At 50.0% G+C, this 24823-nt stretch overlaps 1 protein-coding gene across 4 annotated transcripts; it reads right to left on the bottom strand.

Annotated features, from left to right (window-relative positions):
* Nucleotides 1–716: 716 nt before the first annotated feature.
* Nucleotides 717–23920, bottom strand: KCNJ1 (potassium inwardly rectifying channel subfamily J member 1). Of its 4 annotated transcripts, none has more exons than XM_071576401.1 (4): nucleotides 23778–23920; nucleotides 21985–22096; nucleotides 21552–21622; nucleotides 717–4845 (listed from the first exon to the last, which is right to left on the bottom strand). In XM_071576401.1, the coding sequence occupies exon 4, from the start codon at nucleotides 4825–4827 to the stop codon at nucleotides 3712–3714; it is 1116 nt and encodes a 371-aa protein (XP_071432502.1). In that variant the 5' UTR covers nucleotides 4828–4845; nucleotides 21552–21622; nucleotides 21985–22096; nucleotides 23778–23920; the 3' UTR covers nucleotides 717–3711. The 4 variants fall into 4 exon arrangements, with proteins under 4 accessions (XP_071432502.1, XP_071432498.1, XP_071432500.1 ...); XM_071576397.1 differs by having other exon boundaries at nucleotides 21985–22058; XM_071576399.1 differs by lacking the exon at nucleotides 21552–21622 and having other exon boundaries at nucleotides 21985–22058.
* Nucleotides 23921–24823: the final 903 nt, after the last annotated feature.

The raw sequence follows: 24823 nt of genomic DNA, 5'->3' as shown, positions 1-24823 counted from the left end.
TATCTGCTCATCTCAGCCCCTCCAGAAACACCAGAACACGCAAAAGGACACCATCCCCCTGGTATCTGCTCATCTCAGCCCCTCCAGAACAACCAGAACATGCAATAGGACACCATCCCCCTGGTATCTGCTCATCTCAGCCCCTCCAGAACAACCAGAACATGCAATAGGACACCATCCCCCTGGTATCTGCTCATCTCAGCCCCTCCAGAAACTACAGGACATGCAATAGGACACCATCCCCCTGGTATCTGCTCATCTCAGCCCCTCCAGAAGCACCAGAACATGCAAAAGGACACCATCCCCCTGGTATCTGCTCATCTCAGCCCCTCCAGAACCACCAGAACATGCAATAGGACACCATCCCCCTGGTATCTGCTCATCTCAGCCCCTCCAGAAACACCAAACATGCAATAGGACACCATCCCCCTGGTATCTGCTCATCTCAGCCCCTCCAGAAACTACAGGACATGGAATAGGACACCATCCCCCTGGTATCTGCTCATCTCAGCCCCTCCAGAAACACCAGAACATGCAATAGGACACCATCCCCCTGCTATCTGCTCATCTCAGCCCCTCCAGAAGCACCAGAACATGCAAAAGGACACCATCCCCCTGGTATCTGCTCATCTCAGCCCCTCCAGAAGCACCAGAACATGCAAAAGGACACCATCCCCCTGGTATCTGCTCATCTCAGCCCCTTCAGAGACACCAAACATGCAATAGGACACCATCCCCCTGGTATCTGCTCATCTCAGCCCCTCCAGAAACTACAGGACATGCAATAGGACACCATCCCCCTGGTATCTGCTCATCTCAGCCCTTCCAGAAGCACCAGAACATGCAATAGGACACCATCCCCCTGGTATCTGCTCATCTCAGCCCCTCCAGAAACACCAAACATGCAATAGGACACCATCCCCCTGGTACCTGCTCATCTCAGCCCCTCCAGAAACACCAGAACATGCAATAGGACACCATCCCCCTGGTATCTGCTCATCTCAGCCCCTCCAGAAACACCAAACATGCAATAGGACACCATCCCCTTTCCCTTGCTGTCTCCAAGGCAGGTGGGACTGTCAGGAGAGTGACCAATGGGTGTCCATTCTTGCAGGGTCATGAAGCAGCTTCTGTTTGAGTTGTGGTAGCACCTAAAGCTTCTAGAAATGGAATGACCCCTCCTCATGCTTGTGCTGTAGAGACAGGGCAAAGGCTTCAATAACTGAGTGGTGAAGAACATCCAGGTTCAAGATTTTGAGATGGTTTCCCGAGGGCAGTGCCTGAGTGAGGATTTTTAGGGACCCTCTAAGCTTTGGAGGGGGGACACCACCTCCTGGATGCTGTTTGATTTGGTTTTCCCACCAGCACTACCATCCCAAACCAGCTTTATTAAAGTAGGAATCTTCCCTGTCTCCTCATTGCACAGCTGGGTTTGACCTTTAACATGGATTTCTCTTTTTCTTGCTATTTTTGTACAGTGAAGACACTTCTACTTTTTCAAAGGATTTCTTGGTGCATCTTGGGGTAAGAAGTGTAGTTTGCCAGCCTGGAGTTCTGCCAGTGCTGCTTTCTGGGGAAATCACACCCAGGGAACTGCAGAGGAAGCCCAGAAAGGAAATGCAGCAGCAGCTCTGGAAGGGTTGAGCAGCACAGCAGGTTCTTGTTTCAGACCAGCCTGGGATTCCTGAGACATCATTTCACTTCCCTGCTCCCTCCTGGATGTCTGGGCATGACCACTGATCACTCCCTGTTTGCTTGGGGGATAAAAACTCTCCTTTGGGGGATAAAAACTCTCCTTCGGGGGATAAAAACTCTCCTTCATGGGATAATCTGTGGGGCAGTGAGGCTGGAGGAGCTCAGAGGCCTTGGGGATTGGGACTGTAAAATTAAATTTAAAGCTGACATTGTTTGCAATGCTGCAAAACCAGAACAGTTTGGGCAATGTGTGTGGATCACCCCAGAGGACTCAGCTCAGAGTTCAATATTCCATAGTTGTGGTGACTACTGAGGTGTGTGCTGAGGACAGGACTTGGTGTGCTGACCCTTCTGGAGGTGAAGAAGGAGGAGAGGAAAGACTGAGGCGGTTGAGAATTGGCTTTTAAAGTGCTTTAGTGACATGATTGCTCATCACATTGTTCTTTGTACAGTGTCAGTGTTTACGTCCCTGTTACAGATGGCAAATCTGAGATACATAAAATGATTTGTTCTGAACCAACAAAGGAGTTGATGCTACACTGGGACTGAGACCTGGACACTCCTGGTTCCCAGAGTTTCATTTCCACACTCACACTGTTCATTTGCAGCAGAACTTTCTCCTGGCATCGTTTGACCTGCTCACTTCCCCCCTTCTTCTAAACCACCCAATCCAGCAGCTTTTAAACAGTATTTCCATTTTACCACAGCATTGAAAATAGATGAGCTGACTTACATCCCTGGCAAGAGCTCTCAAACAACCTCTCTTTGCTCTGCTGCTTGAACTCTCAGCAACAGAACTCGTTGAGGGAAAGAAAAAGAAAAGGCTCTGAGGGAATAGAAATGCACCAAAAAGTTATTGAAGCTTCTTGTTGCATTTGAAACTTAAATTATACCCAGAAAATGTTCACCACTGCTCAGGTCCCTGAGCAGAGCCTGTTTCCTGGAGGGATGCACATCCTACTGTGGTGAGATGGATAGTTTGGGACTAAATCTGAAGCCAGCTCTTGGTAGGACTAAACCTGAAGCCAACTGTGCCGTGTTTTTGTTTGAACAAGACCTCGGTGCTTCAAAGGCAGAGATAATCTGTGTTTGCATTGGGGATTATTTTGGAGGATACACCCAGAGCTGGGAATTCCTCCCTCCTCCCGGTGGAGGGCTCTCTGCCAGGTGTGAAGCACTCCCTGGGTTCTGCTGGACAGTTGCCTTCAGGTGTTTCCTTGTCCCACAGCCCCTGGAGAAGTGAAAGTATCTGAGGGCTGAGACAGCTGTGGACAAGCTGTAAAATTCCTCTCTTCCCACTGTGGGTCTCTGCTTCTTATTTTTTCAGTTTTCATTTCCATTTAGCTGTTTTTTGTCCCTGAAAGGAATCAAAGGCTTTCACAGGGAGAAGTCCTGGTTTGGAGCTCTGGATGCAGCAGCACGGCCCCAGCTCTGCCTTTCCTGGTTTCCTAAGCACGTTCCATCCCTTAATGCTCCAATTCTGCAGCTGTTCCAGCCTCAAAGACAGAATTGTTTCAGAATGTTCAAAAGTGCTCAAGTGTCCCCAAGCCCAAGAGTCTTTGTAGAGAACTTTGGCAACCAGAAATACACATTTTTTTTGAGGTTTTGGCTCCTAAGTCCCTTAGGGTTCTTTAGCTTTGCCTTCTGTCTCCCCTTGTCATGTCCTCATTCCAGCAGCTCTGTATCTTTAATGTGTCCTGAAGTTTCTTTCCACCTTTTCAGGTTTTTTAACGCCCTTTTGTGCCTCTGGGAATGCCAATGAGTTGGACATTCCAACACAGCAGCTTCATAAAATGTCCCATAGGTATAAAAATATAAATTCTATGAAACAGTGTCGTTCAATAGAGTTCTGGAGATCACTGATATCCTGCTCCTCTTTGATTGGAGGCTTTTGAGAAAAGAAATGATGGTTCAGAGTGAAAACAAACCTGTGTTTCTCTTTTGCTTGACTGAATTCTTAATCCTCTCGAGACTGAATTCTTTCTGCAAACAGGTACAGTCCCGTGAGAGTGTGAGCTACATTTTAGTGTCACTGGTTTCACTGACCTCTGACAGGACAAACCCAGGATTGTCATAGCCCTTCTTCTCTTTGGCTTTGGCTTCTTTCTCGTTGTAGAGGCAGAAGGCACAGTGGGGAGTCTCCACAGCCACCGTCTTGCTGAAGTTCTGGAAGTCAACTCTGTATTTCCCTTCTTTGGTCTTGGACACGATGGGAGCGAAGCGGTAACCCCAGAGCACCTCCTCTGGGATGTAGGACGTCCTCACCTGACAGGTGGCACTGGTGGCTTCCACAGTGCCATCCAAAAACACCACCAGCTCGAAATCCTGCTGCAGGATGGTCTCTGCTGCCATGTGGAAGAAAGGGCTGTTCTTATCTATGACATGATAAATGGTTAGGGGGGAAATGAAGAAGAGGTTCTCGTTGCCAGCATCAACCACAAACTCTATGTTGACCTGGTCCAAGATGATTGTCTCTCCTTCTGGGGTGATGGTGGTCTTGAGGAGCTTCCCGTAGATGTGGCTCCCGATCAGGAGGCTCTTCCTGAGGTTTGCCACCCGAATGAGGAGGCAGAGCTTCCCCCCACGCTTGCTGATGACGGCGTTCTTGCTGAAGGTGATGGTCTTGGCCCTGTTTTTGGACCTGGAGATCTTGGCCAAGATGGCCCCACACATGAAAGAGTTGATGACCACCCCCAGGATGGACTGGAAGATGAGCAGGAAGATGGCAGTGGCACACTGTTCCGTGACACACCTGAAGCCGTAACCGATGGTCACCTGGGTCTCCAGGGAGAACAGGAAAGCTGAGGTGAGGCCATTGATGTTCTCCACACAAGGGGTGTGGTTTCTGGAGGGGTTGAACTCGGGCAGGTCTTTATGAATGTAGGCCACGACGTACCAGAGCAGCCCGAACAGAAACCAGCTGCCCAAAAAGGCTGAAATGAAGATAGTCATTTTGTATCTCCACCTGAGGTCCAGGATGGTGGTCCATATGTCAATCAAAAAGACAAACCTGGACTGCTCTACGTTGCCAAACTCTATGTTACACCTGCCATCTTTGGAGACCAGCCTGGCCCTGCGCCGGCTGCGCTCGCGGATGCGGCTGTGGAAGCGTTGCCGGAGGGAGCTGAACATTCCTCTGCTGCTGCTGTTCTGCAGAGCAAGAAAGAACAAACAGGGAGGTTTAATTGCCACCTGCAGGCGAGAGGGAGAGCCTGACAAAGGCTCCAGACACTCACTTAGGAAAAAAGTTGTATCATTTGCATATTTTCCCACAGTTGATGGGGAAAGTTGCAGTAAGTACACGAGGACAAGAACAGTTCCTTGCCTAAGGAGCATTCCAGCAAAAAAGGCTCATTTTGGCTTGCTCAGTAACCTCAGAGTCAGTCAACTGGGAACACTGTCCTCTGCTTAGCTGAGTAAATGAAAGCAGAGAGAAAAGGTGAACCTCATGGTGGGCCTGTCCCAGTTGAGCAGGTGGGCCCAGTTTGTCCCTGTGTGGGTGTGCCCAAAGCTGGGCATTCCAAACCCTCTGGGCCATTGCCCAGCAACTGTTCCCAATGGCCCATTGGCAGCAGCTGCCCAGGGCACAGCTGAGCCCTCAGGCTGGGAGCTGGCTGGGAAAGAAGCCTGGCAGAGGAGCTGGGAGAACTGCCCTGCAGGGACTCCTTGGCACCTCCACACCCACCTGAGGGCTCAGCTCTGCCCATGGGCCAGCAACCATTCCAAAATCCCCCCTGACTGCCAGAGTCAGATCCCCCAGGGTGGAACTCCCTGCCCTGGGGGAGGCACTGGGGGCTCCCACCCAAACCTCAGGGGGCACAATCTGGGGCTTTGGGCACTTCTGGGACCACTCCTTGGATGCAGAGGAGGAGCAGCCCCTGGCCAGGAGGAGGGATGCAGAGTTACCATTCCCAGTAGAGAGGGACAGCAAAACAACCCTTAGGAATGATTTTTTTAGAGCAACCTAAAGCTGTTTCACCACTTATCTCAACCCTGGCCTGGTATCCCATCCCACCCAGACTTCCTTTCTGATTAGAGCAAAATGCTTGGGCTCCAGTTGCTCTCAAATGGACTGCACAAATTTTGCTGGATTTTATGTGCTTAAACATTTGTGGCAAGACTTGGTTTAGCTCCCCTAAGCTCTAATTTCATATACCCAAGGTGGGGATAATCCAGAGCAAGCCATGAGACACTGAGGTGAGTTTAGGGTGGAATTTGTCTCCTTTCAGTTTGGCCATTGGAACATCAGAGCTGCCTGTGCCAGTTGGGGGGCTGAGTCCCACTGCCAGGAAAGGACCTTGTGCCCCCTGAGAGCTGCCTGTGCCAGTTGGGGGGCTGAGTCCCACTGGCAGGAAAGGTCCCTCTGCCCCCTTAGAGCTGCCTGTGCCAGTTGGGGGGCTGAGTCCCACTGCCAGGACAGGCCCCTGTGCCCCCTCAGAGCTGCCTGTGCCAGTTGGGGGGCTGAGTCCCACTGCCAGGAAAGGTCCCTGTGCCCCCTTAGAGCTGCCTGTGCCAGTTGGGGGTCTGAGTCCCACTGCCAGGAAAGGCCCCTGTGCCCCCTTAGAGCTGCCTGTGCTCTAAGGAAAGGTCCCTGTGCCCCCTTAGAGCTGCCTGTGCCAGTTGGGGGGCTGAGTCCCACTGCCAGGAAAGGCCCCTGTGCCCCCTCACCACCCACAAGAGGTTTCTGAAGTCAAGAACTGCTGTTTGGCAATGCCCCTTTACTCTGTGGGCATCCTTTAGTTGACTAAACCAGAAATCCTCCCACTAGACACAATCACAAGGACCTTCAGACATGACAATCAGTAGCAAATATTAAATTATCACTGATGGAGTCTAAGCACAAATTAATTACATGTTGTAAAGCCAGAAATAAATTCTATTATTTAATGTCCTTGTATCAGCAGCCCTGGGAAGGAACTTGTTTCTCTGTCTCACAGTTGCCTTCTTTCTGCATTTACACTGAAATCACCTTTCCCCTGCTCAATAAAATTGGGATAAAAAAGTGAAGGTCACTTTGTCCTGTCCCTTTTCCCTGTTTGGAACTTTTGCTGTTGGATTTATTGGTTGCAAATGTAGCTGACAAAGGTTAAACTTTAAGCACCTACTCGAGGAAAGGGGAATGAGGTCACATTTCCTAAAACAATCTTTAAGTCTTATTTTCCTGACTCACTTTTAATCTGTTCGTGTTAATGAACAGTTTGAGCAAAAATAAAATATCCCTGTGCAAGTCACAATCCAAAAATATTCCCAGCCTTTACCTTGTAACACTCTTATTGTTCAAAAACATCCAGCTGGTTTTGGTGTTAATTTTAGAACAGTGATGTGAAAATTGGCTTTACCAGAGGAATTTGGGATGCATCACCTTATCCATCATAAACTGCACGTGGATTCCTCGGGGCTCCAAATCCCAAGGAATAGATGGAAAGGGGAGAAATCTGCAGGAATTCTGGTTTCTGATCTACCCACACCTTGGGGGTCATGATAAATTGCTGTCACAGTTCTGGTAGGTCTGACTCAGCCTTCAAGGGAAACCTTTGGTAATTTGAGGAGATGATAATCACAGAAGAGCTAAGAACAAGCTGGTCAGCCTTGAGAGAGATCCCGACTTTCCCCATCCTTCTCCTGCCTCTCTAAAACTTCCCCATCCTTGGGAATTTGAGATGATAATCACAGAAGAGCTGAGAATAAGCTGGTCAGCCTTGAAGAGAGATCCCGACTTTCCCCATCCTTCTCCTCCCTCTCTAAAACTTCCCCATCCTTGGGAATTTGAGCAGATGATAATCACAGAAGAGCTGACAACAAGCTGGTCAGCCAGAGAGATCCCGACTTTCCCCATCCTACTCCTGCCTCTCTAAAACTTCCCCACCCTTGGGAATTTGAGCAGATGATAATCACAGAAGAGCTGACAACAAGCTGGTCAGTCTTTAGAGAGATCCCGACTTTCCCCATCCTTCTCCTCCCTCTTTAAAACTTCTCCACCTTTGGGAATTTGAGATGATAATCAGCAGAGCTAAGAACAAGCTGGTCAGCCTTAAAAATAGATCCCGACTTTCCCCATCCTTCTCCTCCCTCTTTAAAACTTCCCCACCCTTGGGAATTTGAGCAGATGATAATCACAGAAGAGCTGAGAACAAGCTGGTCAGTCTTTAGAGAGATCCCGACTTTCCCCATCCTTCTCCTGCCTCTCTAAAACTTCCCCACCCTTGGGAATTTGAGATGATAATCACAGGAGAGCTGAGAACAAGCTGGTCAGCCTTGAAAAGAGATCCCGACTTTCCCCATCCTTTTCCTGCCTCTCTAAAACTTCCACACCCTTGGGAATTTGAGATGATAATCAGAAGAGCTGAGAACAAGCTGGTCAGCCTTGAGAGAGATCCCGACTTTCCCCATCCTTCTGCCTCTCTAAAACTTCCCCACCCTTGGGAATTTGAGCAGATAATAATCACAGCAGAGCTGAGAACAAGCTGGTCAGCCTTGAAAAGAGATCCCGACTTTCCCCATCCTTCTCCTGCCTCTCTAAAACTTCCCCACCCTTGGGAATTTGAGGTGATAATAATCACAGAAGAGCTGAGAATAAGCTGGTCAGTCTTGAAGAGAGATCCCGACTTTCCCCATCCTTTTCCTGCCTCTTTAAAACTTCCCCACCCTTGGGAATTTGAGATGATAATCACAGAAGAGCTGACAACAAGGTGGTCAGTCTTGAGAGAGATCCCGACTTTCCCCATCCTTCTGCCTCTTTAAAACTTCCCCACCCTTGGGAATTTGAGATGATAATCAGAAGAGCTGAGACAAGCTGGTCAGCCTTGAGAGAGATCCCGACTTTCCCCATCCTTCTCCTGCCTCTCTAAAACTTCCCCACCCTTGGGAATTTGAGCAGATAATAATCACAGAAGAGCTGAGAACAAGCTGGTCAGTCTTGAAGAGAGATCCCGACTTTCCCCATCCTTTTCCTCCCTCTCTAAAACTTCCCCACCCTTGGGAATTTGAGATGATAATCACAGCAGAGCTGAGAACAAGCTGGTCAGCCTTGAGAGAGATCCCGACTTTCCCCATCCTTCTCCCGCCTCTTTAAATCTCCCCTCCCCTCCTCAGAGGCTGTTTTACAAGCCCTGCTGAACCTACCCCGGAGCAGATCAAAGAGGCAGAAGAAATTACACCTTTCTTCAGGCAGCATGACAAAGGAATTCTCCTTTCAACAAATCTCCTGCTCCCACACACAGCTGAAATGTGTTGATTTGCTTCAGCAGGAGCAAAATTCCCTCCTGGCTAAGCATGCTGAGAGTATATCACTGACTGTCTGGAGGAGATTATATAAAGCAAGTTATATAATACAGCAATTAAAGTCCTTTTAATTTAAATCAGCCTGGCTACATCTTAGCTAATATTTACCAGGATATGTTTCCTGTTGGGCCCAAATAAACACGGGCTTTCTGTCTGTCTGGAGGGTGGAATTCCAGGCTGCAGGAATCAAGCCCAGGGGCTGCTGTGCCTGGGCACAGGGTGCTTATAGAGGGTACAGTGCCCGTGTTCTCAAACACAGGGGCCTGTTCCAATAAAACTCCTCAATGAATAATCATGACTTGTCAAGGTGAGCTGTGACAACCAGGAGTTTCCACTTCCCTGTCTCGTGGAACAAACAGAAGCTCTCAGATCTCCATCCTCAGCTTTCCAACTACTCCCTCAGTGCCTCCACCCCGGATATTTAAGGGATGCCTGAACTGTAGCTGTTTCCAGGTGTATTTCTATTTTCCCTCTGCATTCCTGTGAGCAGGTCATGCCCATCACTGCAGATCCTGGAGCTCCCTCACCGATGCAATTGAGTCCTTCTCTTTGCTTTTCCTCCCTTTCAACTGGTTGGTTCTGAGATCTGTTGGATGTGGGGGCTAATGAGCAGGAGCTTTAATTGTTCTGTGGGGGAGTTTTTCCCAGGGCTGTGTGTGGAGCACTTTAATCCTGGGAAATGGCTTTAATCTCAGCCACGTGCAGCTCTTGAGGAGATCAGAGGGCAAAGAAGGGGAAGGTGGTTGGGGTTTGATGGGGGCCTGGCAAGACCAAAGTTTCTTTGCCCATATTTCCCTGAAGTTCTGAGATCTGTGGCTCCCCAGGCGTTGCAGCAAAGGGGGTGTGAGCAAAGCTGCAGGAATGAAGCAGAGCACAAATGCAAAGAGCTCCCTGACCCCCCAGCCTTTGCTGGGAACACATCTTTGTTAGGGATTCAGATGAAGTTCTAAGCAGCTTAAGTGGAAGAAAGGGGATGCAGAGTTAAAGGATTTATTTTTTTTTTCCCAGTTCTGTTCAGGTCTTTGCAAAACTCAGATCTTCGTTCAGCCCTTTTTGTACTTTTCTTTTGTTGAACTCTCTCTGAACAAAGTACAGTGAAATATCCAATTCCTAATACCTTATAAAATCCTTTCTTATTAGAAAAGTAAATTATATCACTCAGTCTCATGGTGTGTTATCTGCTGGGGGCTTTACTACTGAGCCCTTTGGAGAGGGGGGCTCATTTGCCCTCCCTGGCTGCCCTGGGAAGAGCAGGAATGGGCCTGTTGGGATGGGATGGAGCAGGAATGGTTCTGTTGGGATGGGATGGAGCAGGAATGGTTCTGTTGGGATGGGATGGAGAGCAGGAATGAGGCTGTTGGGATGGGATGGAGAGCAGGAATGAGGCTGTTGAGATGGGATGAAGAGCAGGAATGGTTCTGTTGGGATGGGGTGGAGAGCAGGAATGAGGCTGTTGAGATGGGATGGAGAGCAGGAATGAGGCTGTTGGGATGGGATGGAGAGCAGGAATGAGGCTGTTGGGATGTGATGGAGAGCAGGAATGAGGCTGTTGAGATGGGATGAAGAGCAGGAATGGTTCTGTTGGGATGGAGAGCAGGAATGGGCCTGTTGGGATGGGATGGAGAGCAGGAATGGTTCTGTTGGGATGGAGAGCAGGAATGGGCCTGTTGGGATGGGATGGAGCAGGAATGAGCCTGTTGGGATGGGATGGAGAGCAGGAATGGGCCTGTTGGGATGGAGAGCACGAATGAGGCTGTTGGGATGGGACGAAGAGCAGGAATGAGCCTGTTGGGATGGGATGGAGAGCAGGAATGGACCTGTTGGGATGGGATGGAGAACAGAATGGTCCTGTTGGGATGGGATGGAGAGAGGAATGGACCTGTTGGGATGGGATGGAGAGCAGGAATGGTTCTGTTGGGATGGGATGGGATGGGATGGGATGGGATGGGATGGGATGGAATGGAGAGAGGAATAAGCCTGTTGGGATGGGATGGGATGGGTTGGAGAGCAGGAATGGGCCAGTTGGGATGGGATGGAGCAGGTATGAGGCTGTTGTGATGGGATGGAGAGCAGGAATAAGCCTGTTGGGATGGGATGGAGAGCAGGAATGGGTCTGTTGGGATGGGATAAAGGACAGGAATGAGCCTTTTGGGATGGGATGGAGAGAGGAATGGGCCAGTTGGGATGGGATGAAGCAGGAATGAGGCTGTTGGGATGGGATGGAGAGCAGGAATAAGCCTGTTGGGATGGGATGGGATAGAGAGAGGAATGGGTCAGTTGGGATGGGATGGAGAGCAGCCAGTCAGGCCTAGGGAATGTCTAAAAGGAGCCTGATCTGCTCCACCCCCTGTGCATCTTCCCAAGGGACAGGTCAGCAGTGGGACCAGCCCTGCAGGGACAGGAAGCTGCCAATACCCAGTTTGCTTCTTGGCTCTGGCAGTGCCACAGTGGAATATTCATCCCTGGCAGCACCTCTGAGCACTGAGCCCCGTGGTTGTGCCCCCCAAGTGTGGCCTGAGGTGCCAGTCCCATGTGGGAAATGTGACCCCTCCATCCGGCTCAGCGCTGAGCTGGAGTCTTGTCACAGCTCCAGCCCAAAGTCCCAGTGGAATTTCAAGTGGATACACCACAGGATTTATGCCCTGCCTTGCCCTCTGTCCTGCTGGAAGAATTACTGGGAGGTGCCAGGGCTGCCCTTTCCCTCCGTGCTGGCTGGTGCTCAGCAGGAGAGGCAAAGGGGCACTGCCCACCTGGGGCTTGGGCATCAGCTCAGGATATCCCCTGGGATGTGCAAGATCCTTGGAGGAGATGCCTTCCATCTCACAAGGAGACACAGAGCTGTGGGGGAGCACCTGGCCGAGTCCTCTGAGATGCCAAACTTCCCTCTTTAGATGGTTTCATCCTCCTGTCCTTCAAAGTGGATGAACCAGGAGTGTCCCAGCCCACCCAACAGTGACCCAACAAGGACATGCACTGTCCCCTTCCCTCCCTCGTGTCCCCAAGGGAAGGAAACATGTAAGCTCTGATCTCTCTGGGATGTGTGGACTCTCCAGGATGAACCAGGAGTGTCCCAGCCCACCCAACAGTGACCCAACAAGGACATGCACTGTCCCCTTCCCTCCCTCATGTCCCCAGGGGAAGGAAATATGTAAGCTCTGATCTCTCTGGGATGTGTGGACTCTCCAGGAGCTGTTGGTCACCCCAGACAGCTCTGACAGGTTCTGATTTTCTACCTTACAACTGGATCTTCTCATGGTGCCTTGCACATGGTTTGTAGAGTTTGGTACCTGATATTTTCCTGCTGAGCAGCCCCAGCATTGCCTGAGTGCCACAATCCCAGCCACATTCCAGTGACAACAAACAGCCCCTCATTTCCACCCAGGGATGTTGTCCCACCACAGGCCATGGTTGGAGAAGATGGGCTGCAGTTTCCCTCACAGAGCTTGACTGGAATGGGCTGCAGTTTCCCTCACAAAGCTTGACTGGAATAATTCAGTCATAGGAACACATGAATAAATGAAAGCACAGGCACTGCAGCTCTGGAGACTCCAGAAAATCGTGTTTTCTGAAAGCTTAGGAGAGTTTGGGGTCCTCAAAGGTTAAAATACTTACTTCAGATGGATAAATAAAGGATTTACAGCAATAAAGACATTACTGTCATTGTTAGCAATTAATAATACTGTAATTAGTGCTGCACAGAAATTAATCCATGGCTGCATTTACTGGGGGAGAGACCAAAGGCTTCAGCTGAGTGGAGAGAAAGGACATTCCTGATCCACAAACACTGGTGGGCTTTTGGTGGAAGCAGAGAAATAACATTTCCTTGTCCCTCCCTGTCCACCTGTCCTAGTTCAGCAGGAGGGACCAGCTGACCCTGTGTGGGGGTGATCAAAGCTGTGTATTCTACCCCCTCTATTCATTCCCCAAGGACAATGGGCCATTAGCAGCAGCTGCCCAGGGAGTCATTGGCACCTTCACACCCAGCCTGAGGGGGGCGGAGCTGCCAATGGGCCATCAACAGTTCAACACCCCCTGGCTCCCAGAGTTAATCACCCATTGTGTGAGTCCCCACCCAGGGGGAGGGACTGAGTGCTCCCTGAGGGTACATAAGGGGTGGGTAAGAAGACTTTGGTAACTTCTGGTTGGATCCAGAGGAGCAGCAGGACCTCGACAGGAGGAGATCCCTGCTCTCACCCAGACCACAGCCCTCGCCTGCACCAACAGGTTTTTCTTTTCCTTTTGCTCTGGACTTGGGGGAGCCACAGGGGTCTCAGCACAAGGGCAAACAAACCCCCTTGGGTTTGTGCCCCAGGACACTGGGTTATACTGCTGGGGTTTGTGAGTTGAAAGCAATTTCCCTTGTGTGTCAGTGTTGTTATTGTAATATTATTATTAAATTTTAGCTCTGACTTATAATCTCTCTCGTGGTGGGTTCATTTCCCCTGCTGGTTCACCTTTAAACCAGCACACCACCCCACACCAGAAATGTGGCCCTTGTAGGGCAGCTCTGGCTCCACAAAACCATCTCCCAGCACTTCCCAGCAGCAATCACTTCCCAGGCACCAAGGAAAACATCTTTATTTGGTATTTTTGCCTTGCTGAGCTGATTTCATGGCTAGAGTGTGTCTCCTACAGCACCTTCTGCTGTGGCAGAGAACTCAGGGTGCACCAGGAGCTCTGCAGCCAAGCTGGTTTTCCTGCCCCTGGAGACAAGAACTGGGAGCTGAGCTGCCTTTGCAGCAGGATTTCTCAGCAAAACTATTTCCATCTCAGGTTTTCTCTGAAAATATCAAATTTTCATTAGGAAATGGCTCTCTTGGAGAAATGATTTTTCAAGCAAATTATATGTGGAGGGATTTTGGTTTGGTAAAAAAATAACCCAAAAAACAACAAACCAAAATAATCCTCATTGAAGTGGATTTGTGTGTGAGAGGAAAAAAAATGGGGATTTAATTCCCAATATTGTGATACTAATTTTGTATTCTACTTTAGAAGAATTGATTTCGATGCCTGAGGATTCTGGAAAATAAAGCTTGTTAGAATTGTTTTAATGGAGAAAGGCAGGTTTTGCTTAGTTCCTTCTCCTCCCTGTTGCCAGACATGGCACTGCACCCAAAATGTGTGAGAAAGGCAGATGGAATCAGTGTGGGAACAGAATCCACCTGTGCCCCAAAATCTCCCAGCACTGAGCCTGGGCTGGAAGGCAAAGCTGCAAAACACCCCCAAAAAGCCACAGGGAAAATGGGCAGAGTCATGTGAGCCAATTCTGCACATTCCCTCATTCTGTTGTTCTCTGTTGAAGTATTTAAGGGGTTCAATCATTAACTCAACAGTTGGTTTCTCCAGGTTGGCAATGTCAAGTCTCAGTCCCCAGCACGGTGTGCCCAGAGGGTTTGTGCTGCTCTGGGATCACTGACACACCAAGGGACACTTTTCCAGGGCAAAACCACCTGCCTGGCCCTGCTTTGCCACCTGAGCTCAAGGGATCTCAGTGCCCAGCATCACCTTGGCACATCAGAGCCTCTGCACAGCCTTTTCTTTGCAAAGTGCTGTTAAATTTAAACTGATTGTCCCACCCCAAAAGGGCCCAGCTCTGGGAGGGGGAACAGGGCTGGCAGAAAACGCTGCTGAGCAGCTCCCAGTGGGCTTGGATGGAGGTTCTGCTGACTCAGTGCCCAGGAGGAGGGTGGAGTTGCTCTGTCTGTGCTCTGCACGGGGCTGAAGCCACAAAGACAAGAATGGGAATGTTGCTGTGATGTAAAGTCTCCTCAGAGCAGATCAGAGAACAGCCAATTCCACCTCCAGAGCAGAGACACAGGAAGGGAACACTCAGAACAAACCACTTGCTGGCCCGGCTGTGCTCACACCCTGCACACTCAGCCCTGCAGACAGAACCTGGTGTTCTCCCTGTCAGGTCTGGGATAATCCCTGTGGGAACCTGAGGGAGGTGAGGGAAAGGCCAATAAACCCAACCTGGGTGACCCTGCAGCAGGAAAACCTGTGTCACCATGTACAGAAAGGCAGAGGCAGAATAGGAGTTTCCCTGAAGCAATGATGTGTCTTATGTGTGATATGGAGAAGGAATTCCAAATACTTCTTTTTAATTCCAAATATTTTTTCTTTATATCTCTGCAAAACCAGCCAATAAGGCTGTTGCTTATACAGATCAGGGGTTAATCTGGACATCAGAAATCCAAATAAGAACTGTGGCAGAAAATTAAGTGAATCATAGAATGGATTGGGTTGGAAAAGCCCTCCAAGAACATCAAGTCCAACCCTTGGGCCAACTCCAGTCCCTTTACCAGATCATGGCACTCAGTGCCACGGCCAAGCTCAGCTGAAAAACCTCCAGGGATGGGGAATCCACCCCCTCTCTGGGCAGCCCATTCCAATCCCTGAGCACTCTCTCTGCAAAGAATTTCCTTCTGATCTCCAACTTCAATTTCCCCTGGCAGAGCTTGAGCCCATCGTGCCCCCTTGTCCTATTGCTGAGTGCCTGGGAGAAGAGACCAACCCCCACCTGGCCAGAACTTCCCTTCAGGGAGTTCCAGACAGTGCTGAGGTCACCTCTGAGCCTCCTCTTCTCCAGGCTGAACACCCCCAGCTCCCTCAGCCTCTCCCCACAGCACTTGTGCTCCAGTCCCTTCTCCAGCCTCGTTGCTCTTCTCAGTTGGGTTGGAAGAGACCTCAGATTATCAAACCCAACCCTTGATCCAACCTCACTGTGATCACTCTGGCACAGAGTGCCCTGGGCTGGTGATCACAGTGGGGCTGGATCAAGACATGGTGGATTCTCCATCCCTGGAGGTGTTTCAGAGGACACTCAGTGCCACATCCAGTCCCTTCTCCAGCCTCGTTGCTCTTCTCTGGCCCCGCTCCAGCCCCTCAATCTCTTTCCTCAACTGAGGGGCCCAGAACTGAACACAACACTCAAGGTGTGGCCTCCCCAGTGCTGAGTCCAGGGGAAGGGTCACTGCCCTGGGCCTGATGGCCACGCTGGTTTTGATCCAGGCCACGATCCCGTTGGCCTTCTTGGCCACCTGGGCACACCTGGGCACACCTGGGCAGACCTGGGCACACCTGGGCACTGCTGGCTCATGTTGAGCTTCCTGGCTTTGTGCACACTGTCAGGCAAACTCCTGACCTTTCCCTTCTGACCACTCCACAGTGCAGGAAGGAGAAAAGCTTTGTGGCCACATCTCTGGTGCCCAAATAACACACTCAGGCTACAGAGGATTTTCCCAGGGAAAAGCTTAGTCAGGAATATTCTCCTGGAATGTGAAGAGCACTGTCCTCACCTTTAGCCAGGCTCTAATTTCAGCAGCCCAGTCTTGGGTGGTTATCAAGGTGACTTTGATTTCTAAACTGGCAAAAGTCCCACTGTGTGCTGAGCTGGTTTGTGGCCAATAATCCAACCAGGGCAGCACAGGCAGGGACTGACTCTGCTCTTGACAAGCCAGACCCAAACCCTGCTTTGCCAGCTTTCCACTGGCAATGCCAAGCCCTCAGCCCTTCCCAGACAGTAGGACTGGAAGAGGAAAGACTTGGAGAGGAACCATATGAGGTGTCAGCTGGTGGCTGAGCTCTGAGATGGGTGAGGCTGAGAGAGGAGGCAGAAGATTAATCTGGAAAGAGGCAGTTGCTGAGCTCTGGCCCTGCCTGTGCTCTCAGACTGTTTCCATCCCTTTCTAACCCAGGCTGCCTGTCTGCAAAGGAAATGAGAATAATTTCACTACTTTGCAGGCAACTGTGAGGCTATTTTAAGGTTGAGAAATGGGGTTTCACCACGTAGAGAGTTATTTTATTACAACTTCTGGGCTGCCCTGCCCTGTCAGAGCAGCTTCAATAGTAACTGCCCTGATCCCTGAGCACAGCTGTCACCTACAGTATTCTGAGAGCTTTCAGGAGCAATGCTGGGCTATAAATAGGAATCATTGCTATTTTTTCCCTGCAGAAAGGCAGTTCCTTCATACTTTACCACTTTCTGCATGTAAACAAAGAACAAAGTGAGGAAGGTTTCTCTCCAGATCAAAGTGTGTGGCTGTCCCCTTGGATCGTTTCAGGCACTGAACTGTGTGTAAAGAAGTTTTCCATCTCTGCCTGACTCAGTTGCCAGGGATTAAAGGCTGCCCTGAAGCCTAAATTCTGTGCTGCTGCTCATTACTTAGCACCTCTTCTTTACTCACAGTATTCTCAGAGTAAACCTCCCTTTGTAGAAGTCTTTTCTACTATTAGTTCTTTTGCCCTTTCTCTCTCTGTTCCTGGCTCTGCTGTTGTTGGGTTTGGCTTTATTTTGTACTCGAGTTGTCCTCATTTCTTGAATTCCTGTACTGAGGGTCGTGGTTTCTCTTAGCCAGGGATATTAACACCTTTTGAGTTCCTCTGAACATGTCCTGCCTCTCACTGAGAAGGTTTCTAGCAGATGTGTTGAAAGGAATATAATTCCAGACTTTCTCTTAAATTTAAGGTTTTGAACTGGCTTTTTACCTCAGAAGCATAAAAATCACCCCTTTGGCTGTAATGAAAGTCAGGTGAGCTACAGTGGAGTGGAGGCAACCTCTTAATTCTCACTGAGCACCTACAAAGCAAAGCAACCTGTGGTGTCCCCACGAAATGGTTCAGAAGGGAAAGGATTTGGTGTGTTCCTGACCAGGTGCACATTTCCTTGTACCCTTTTGGCCAACACAGGCCCTGTGCTGCAAGAATTCCTTCCTGTCTCTGTCCATCTGATGTGCTGAGCTGCCACTGAGGCTTTTCCCTGCTGCTCCTCCTGCTCCCTGTCAAGCTGGAGCAGCTCCACAGATTGACTGATGTTGCTCATTTAATCAGTCGAGGCTCAACAAGGAGAGGATCAGCCACCAGTAGTTTGGAAGATTTGCTTCCATCCCCAGTGCTGCAGCCTGGACTGGCAGCTTTTGTCCTGCCTCTTCTTCCTGAGCCTGATTTTGATGATTTCCAACAACCTGCCCACACACATCTTGTCCCATCACGGCCTCAGCTGGTCAGTTCCCTCCCCCAAGAGAGTCACAGAATCCTAGAATGGATTGGGTTGGACAAGACCTCCGAGATCATCAAGTCCAACCCTTGGTCCAACTCCAGTCCCTTTACCAGATCATGGCACTCAGTGCCACGGCCAAGCTCAGCTGAAAAACCTCCAGGGATGGGGAATCCACCCCCTCTCTGGGCAGCCCATTCCAATCCCTGAGCACTCTCTCTGCAAAGAATTTCTTTCTGCTCTCCAACTTCAATTTCCCCTGGCAGAGCTTGAGCCCATCGTGCCCCCTTGTCCTATTGCTGAGTGCCTGAGAGAAGAGACCAACCCCCACCTGGCCACAACTTCCCTTCAGGCAGTTCCAGACAGTGCTGAGGTCACCTCTGAGCCTCCTCTTCTCCAGGCTGAACACCCCCAGCTCCCTCAGCCTCTCCCCACAGCACTTGTGCTCCAGTCCCTTCTCCAGCCTCGTTGCTCTTCTCACTTGGGTTGGAAGAGACCTCAGATTATCAAACCCAACCCTTGATCCAACCCCACTGTGATCACTCTGGCACTCAGTGCCCTGGGCTGGTAATCACAGTGGGGTTGGATCAAGACATGGTGGATTCTCCATCCCTGGAGGTGTTTCAGAGGACACTCAGTGCCACATCCAGTCCCTTCTCCAGCCTCGTTGCTCTTCTCTGGCCCCGCTCCAGCCCCTCAATCTCTTTCCTCAACTGAGGGGCCCAGAACTGAACACAACACTCAAGGTGTGGCCTCCCCAGTGCTGAGTCCAGGGGAAGGGTCACTGCCCTGGGCCTGCTGGCCACGCTAGTTTTGATCCAGGCCAGGATCCCATTGGCCTTCTTGGCCACCTGGGCACACCTGGGCACACCTGGGCACACTGTTGGCTCATGTTCAGCTTCCCCAGCTCTGCTCTCCTGCTGCCCCATGGACTGGGATAACATCCACCATTCCAGAGCCTTGTGCAGGAGGAGCAGCCCAGCCTGCAGCCCCTGCCATGGTTTGGGGGGTCCCAAGGCATGGGCTGGGAAAAGGCTGATTTCAGAAGTTTCCAGCTGAAGGCAGAGCCATTAAAGGCATTTGCTGCCCTCTCCTCCAAGCTCTGATGAAGGGAATTTTGTCCACTCGTGCCCAGCAGATTGGGTAAAATGTTCCTGGGATTTATTACAATTTAATGCCATGAAAGCTGAACAAATTTCAGGAGCAGATTTGGAGGATCAAATCACAGTGGGCAGCTATTTATCTAATGTCCTACTTCTTTTCCCCCACATCTCCTGCAGGAAGGAAATAGCTTTCAGATACACAGGAACCTGATTGTTCCCTGAATTACTAGAACTCCAAATTGCCCCTTTTAAGGCTATTTTCTGCTTTCAGGAGCAAGGACCTTTTGAAGGGGCTGGGGGACAACAAGCTGAAGATGTAAAGCCAGGGATCCTCTGCTTTCACCAGCAGGGCTTTTTCTGCTCCAATCCTTCAGTTCCTTCTGTTCTCCTAATTATTTATATGAGTGTAATTGCCTTGCAAGCCATTCCTGGCTTTCAGTGTGCCTTGAGTGAATTATTGACCCGTCACATGGGCCATTGATGTGAAGAGACGTCGGAACAAACTGGGTGCAAAGCAGCTCCTTTGCATTCCTAATGGCAACTGTAAGCCATTAATAACTTTGCTGCCTGGTGCACTCCGAGCCTGCACAGCTTTACTTTGACATGCATATGGCTGAGTTCATCCTCAGTGTAATTTGAAATTCATTGGGCATGGACTTCATCTCCTTCTGCTCCTTGGAAATCTCTCCTGTGCTAATTCCAGAGTTTATGGCTGAGTTGAGAGGTTACATTTGGAAAATCAAATCCAATTAAATCAACTTATTACCCAGGTCAGAGACCAGTATTCAGCACATTCTCTTCCTTGTTGTTTCACAGCAAGGAGTGAACTGAGAGAGCATATTGTGTCTCGACCCCAAACCAAACTAATCTGTCCTAATAAAATGGCTTTTGGCTGCAGGGCCCAGAAAACACAATCAAATGATAAAACATTTCCCAGAGCCCAAATATCTGAGCTCAGTTCCTGACTTTGCCCATTTTTTTGAGTACTGTGGGACAAATATTCACCCCTTTGGGCCTGTTTACCCACCTACTCACAAGAGGGGAGAGAAATGAGGGTGTTGTAGGAAAAATCCAATGATTGCAAAGGTTTGAGACCTCTTGAATGTGGTGCTGGACAACAGCAGCATTTTCCTGGAGTCAGGACTGTGATGGAGCCCAGATTTTAGGAGACTCTACATCAGAGATACCCAATTGCTGTCCTGTTTATTACCTGGGAAGGGAATAAAGCTTCTGCATGAAAAATATCTTAATATTCTCAGCAAGGAGTGGAACAGAGAGGAATATACTGTGGCTCTTGGGGGTGGACAAATTCTAAGCTGATTTGCAGATCCTTTTGCAAATGAAAGTCTTAAGTGTAGATTTATTGTGAGTTCCCACACTGTGCAAGGCTTTGTATTTAAATTACACCATCACCAACTGCCCAGTGGCTCTTTCTGCCTCTTATTGTTCAGGATCTGATGTAATTCCTGCAGGAGGCCCTTCTGCTCCACACAAAACCAGACAGAAAAGTGAGAGGAATGTTGAATTCCTCGATTCCCTTCACACATATCCCACTGTCTCAGTTCCAGGGGAAAATACAGTTCAACCTGCCCAGGCATCTTACATCTATCCCATTCATTTGGGAGTTTAAATCTTGGCATTTTCTATTCACTCAAACAACCTGAGGGAAGTTATTAAAGTTCCCACTTTGGTGGCTCAGGTGCTTCTGAGTTGTCAGTGAATTGCTTCAAACTTCCCTGGATCATCAGCTGCACAGGGCACCAAGACTCCTTTTTTTAAGTTTCTGCCTCTGTCAAGTGCCTAATTTGAACCTGAGTCTCAATTGCTCCCAAAAGTGAAGCTCTTTCTTCAGACATGAAGGAGCTTTTAAAAACTTTGCAGGAGCTGCTTTAGTTCAAGCAGAATTCAACTCTGCAGCAACCTCGGGGTGTCACTGGGGATGTCCAGAGTCCCACTAAAGTGGTGTAGACACCAAGATGGATTGAATCTCACCTCACTTTACCCCTCAAAGTGTTAGAAAAAGGCCAGGCAGCTCAGTTAAGAGAGGCAGCAGAGCCACAGTTTGTGTTTGAGGTCTGAAGGAACATCTCATCTCTCCGGGGCAGCACCAGGCTGTGAGCACAGATGAGGCACAACCTCCCAAGTCAAATGAAGAAAGGAAGTGAGAGTGACCTGTCTCGATTTTAGCAATCACTCCCAGCCAGGGTGGCCACCCAGCCCCCAGGAGCTGTTTCCTCTGGTGCACCTGCAGCTTGTGTAACTGCTTGTTTTCTTCTCTGGGCTGGGCATTCTTGGGGCTTCCAGCAGTATCTGGCTGTTTGTGACCTGTCCTGTGGTTACCCTGCTCACATTTTCTCCCCACAGCACAGGGAGTTTATTAAAGCAGGACCCAGCTGAAATTCCTTTGCATTTCTCATGGAATGCTCACATGTCCAAACCCTGAGTGGGGAAGGAGAGGAAGAATAAACCCAACTTACCTCTGGGGGGTCTCAGCACGGAGCGTGTGAACTCATCGGCCCCTCGGCCCCGGCGTGGTCCCACTCCTGCCCTGCAGAGGGGACTTGTGAAGGTCTCTGGGGGGTACCAAAGCCCTCTGGATCTGAGCTCTAAAGCTCCTTTTCTGCTGGGGGCAGGCTGAGCTGCAGCCCAGCTCCAAGGGCAGGGGACCTGCTGCTGGTGTGGGGTTTTGGGGGCTGTGCCATCAACTGCTCTGTGCCAACCTGGGAGGTCAAACTGCATTTCCGTGGCAAACTCCCCTGATTCCTGCTAGCCCAGAGACCTCAGAGCTGAGGTGAGCTGCTGGAAGCAGCTGGAACACAAGAACAGCCCCATGTGCAGGCTGGGAAGTGCCTTCACCATGACCACCCCCTCCCATCACCCATCCAGGTGCCCCAGGACATCCCTCCTTACCAGCTCTGGGGGTGGCTCCAGAAACTGCTGCCAGGAAAGGTGGATTCCCAGAGCTGCACTCTCTTACATTTCTCCTGGAACAGCCAAGGACAGACAACAAATCTGGATGGAGCTGGAAAGCAGCAAGAAACCCAGGGAAAGGAAACGAGGCATGAGAGCCTCTTTTCACCACCTTCTCACCCCCTCCCAGCCCCAAATACAAATCCAAGATTAAGGCTTAGTGCCCTTTGCCCTCCTCCTTCTCCACTCCACACACTTCCCCCAGCTGTGCCCTGCTTGCCAACCTTGGGTTTGTCTGCAACAGGAGGGTCTCCTGCAGGAACTGCATTAGATGCTGAACTAGAAGGGGCACAAAAAGCCCTTGGTGATGGTGAAATGCCAACACCCAAAGAGCCTATCCCTGGAGCTCCATGCCCTCTGCATCCATGCCCAGCACCCAGCACCTCACCCAAGTGCTCTGAGCTGCCTTGTGGGGCTCCCTGTGCTCACCCAGGCAAAGCTGGGGTAGGATCCAGCAGCTCCAGCTGGGAGAGACACTATCCCAAGGTTGGCTCTGGGAGTTGCTGTGTCCCAGTGCCCAGAGCTGCTCTGGGCAAGGAGAACACTTGCAAACAAAGCTGATGCCCCCAACTCTCTTACACCTGATTGAGGTTTTTAAACAGAATTTAAGAAAATAGTGGCAGTTCTTAGCCCAGCACATATGGAAAAAGGCTGTGGGATGGGAAGTAGAGGCAATTAGTCCAGAATGGGCACTTGTTCCTTGCTGATCATTCAAACCATTACTTGGTTACTTTTGTAATTTGATTCTATAATGGAGATTTTCCTCCTCTTGTGCGGCCAAGTTGCATCAAGCAGAAAATTGGTTTGTTTAAGTAAGAACTCTTATGGTGTCTTTCATGCAATGCTCTCAGAGAACATTACTAATAATTCATTAAAGCAGCACTGTCAGCTGGAACACTTTTAATTACCATTTTCTGACAAGTCAACCCTTAAGTGCTATGCCCTGATTTTTAAATTTATTGCTACCACAAATGCAGATTTTTCCCTTTCCCTGCTGCTGCTTATATGGGTTGAGAGAAGCAATTGAGTGTGAGATTGAGGAAGTGAACCATGAGCCACACGTTGTCATGCCCAAAATGGAACAGAATTTTGGGGCAGCTGCTTTTTTCAACAGGAGTTTTGAGCCCCTCGTTGCTCTGAGCATCTCTGAGCAGCTGCATGGAGGGACCTGTGGGTGCTGGGGAACTGAAACACCCTGAAGTCCAGGGATAGCTGGAAAAATCATTAGCAGCTGCTCATTAGCTGCCCAGTTACACATGCTTAGCCCTTAAGTTACCAGGAGGTGAATGCTGAGTGGTTGGTGCCAAGACAGGGTTAAAACAACAGTTCCCACAGCACTCTAATATTCTGGGAGCTTGGAGCAGCTTATCCCACCCTGGTTTCCCACAAAGGCCCTTCCAGCTCCATGTCACTGCCACAAATCCACTCAGCATTCCCAGAGAAGAGAAATTCCCAGATGTTCTGCCTTCAGTGCCTTGGATGCCCAGGGCAGATGCAGAGATTCCCTCAGCTGCCTGTTTTGTGGGAGCAGAAACTGAGGCAGAGAACCAGCCAGAGGGCTGCTCAAGGAAAGGTGAGACTAGAATCCAAACATCCCATTCCACAAAAAAAAAAAAAAGGGATTTTTCTGGTTCCTTTGCTGTAGTCCTGATGATTCTGTGCAGTATTTCTGTCTGGGAATATTGGGGATTTGTGGAGCTACCAAGAAACCCTCACAGCACTGAGCCCCTTACCTTTGTCTTACGCAGAGAGGGTGAGCACAGCAGGGAGGTGGGAGAGAAGCTGCCCAGCTTTGTGTCCCCCAGACCACAGAACTTCCACAGCACTTGGGTCCAAGGGCTCCTGTGTCAACGGAGAGCCCAGAGCCCTCTTTGGCTTTTATGTGTGGCCGTGGCAGCTCAGACTGGTTGCCAGCTCATCTATATGCAATGGCTCATTAACATCATGCCTTGGTTTGTAGAGTGGGTGGTAAAGGCACAGGAAAGGATGGAAAACTCAGTGGAAGTGTTGAGCTGCTAAAGTCAGAGAAAATTACCTGGAGAAGCTGCTGTTACTCCTACTGTGCCCACCATCCAAGTCTCTCATCCCATCTCTTGTCTTGGCCACTTGTGAAGATCCCCCTTCCCTTTGCATGGGCAAGAACCAGATGCCCCTGGATGCCCTTCATATCCTGCAGAACCCTTTGCAGCTTGATTTATTTGCTCTGTGCTCTGTCAGCTGTGTGTGTCCTTGCCCAAATCCCTGCTTAGACTTTCCTTCCTGGTTTGGAGCTGAAACTTGGATTCCATCTGGACTCTTCGCAGAGGAAAAGCTGCAGGAGCCAACTCATTGCTGGGAGGCTGTTCTTGCTCTCCCTGCATTGCTGTCATCTTGGAGCTTTGAGAAATGGGCACCTCTTGTAGTTCTCAACCCTCTGCATCCCAAGGGAGTGAGTGATTTAAGCTGGGAATTGTCCCACTCACCTCTAGGCACACAAAATGAGGTGTAATAAAGACAATTCTGGTTCCCCTCATGCTCAGAAGGAATTTCTTCTCCCACTAAGACAGGACTCTGAGGCTGCATTGCCTTGCAGAGGTGCCCATCCCTCTCCATCAGTGCAGAGAGGGCTTGGGTGGCTGGGGCAGGTTGTGTCCCTGTGTTTTGGGGGCCCTACCATGAAGAATGGAGTCTTCCCTCAACAATGCCCAGCCTGGAAGCCTCTCTTCCCCTTGGGTTTGACAGCAAGAAGTTTCTGGCCAGTCCAGGGACAGGTGGAGTCTGAGGGACCTCTGAGTCCTAG

Source organism: Pithys albifrons, chromosome 23 (assembly GCF_047495875.1).
Source record: "Pithys albifrons albifrons isolate INPA30051 chromosome 23, PitAlb_v1, whole genome shotgun sequence".
NCBI classification, from domain to species: Eukaryota; Metazoa; Chordata; class Aves; order Passeriformes; family Thamnophilidae; genus Pithys; species Pithys albifrons.
Note: the sequence above shows the minus strand (reverse complement) of the source record. Positions and strands in the feature narration are given on the sequence as shown.

Excerpts from the sequence above, each read along its gene's own strand:
- KCNJ1 (XM_071576401.1), bottom strand. The coding sequence starts at position 4,827 with ATGTTCAGCTCCCTCCGGCAACGCTTCCACAGCCGCATCCGCGAGCGC.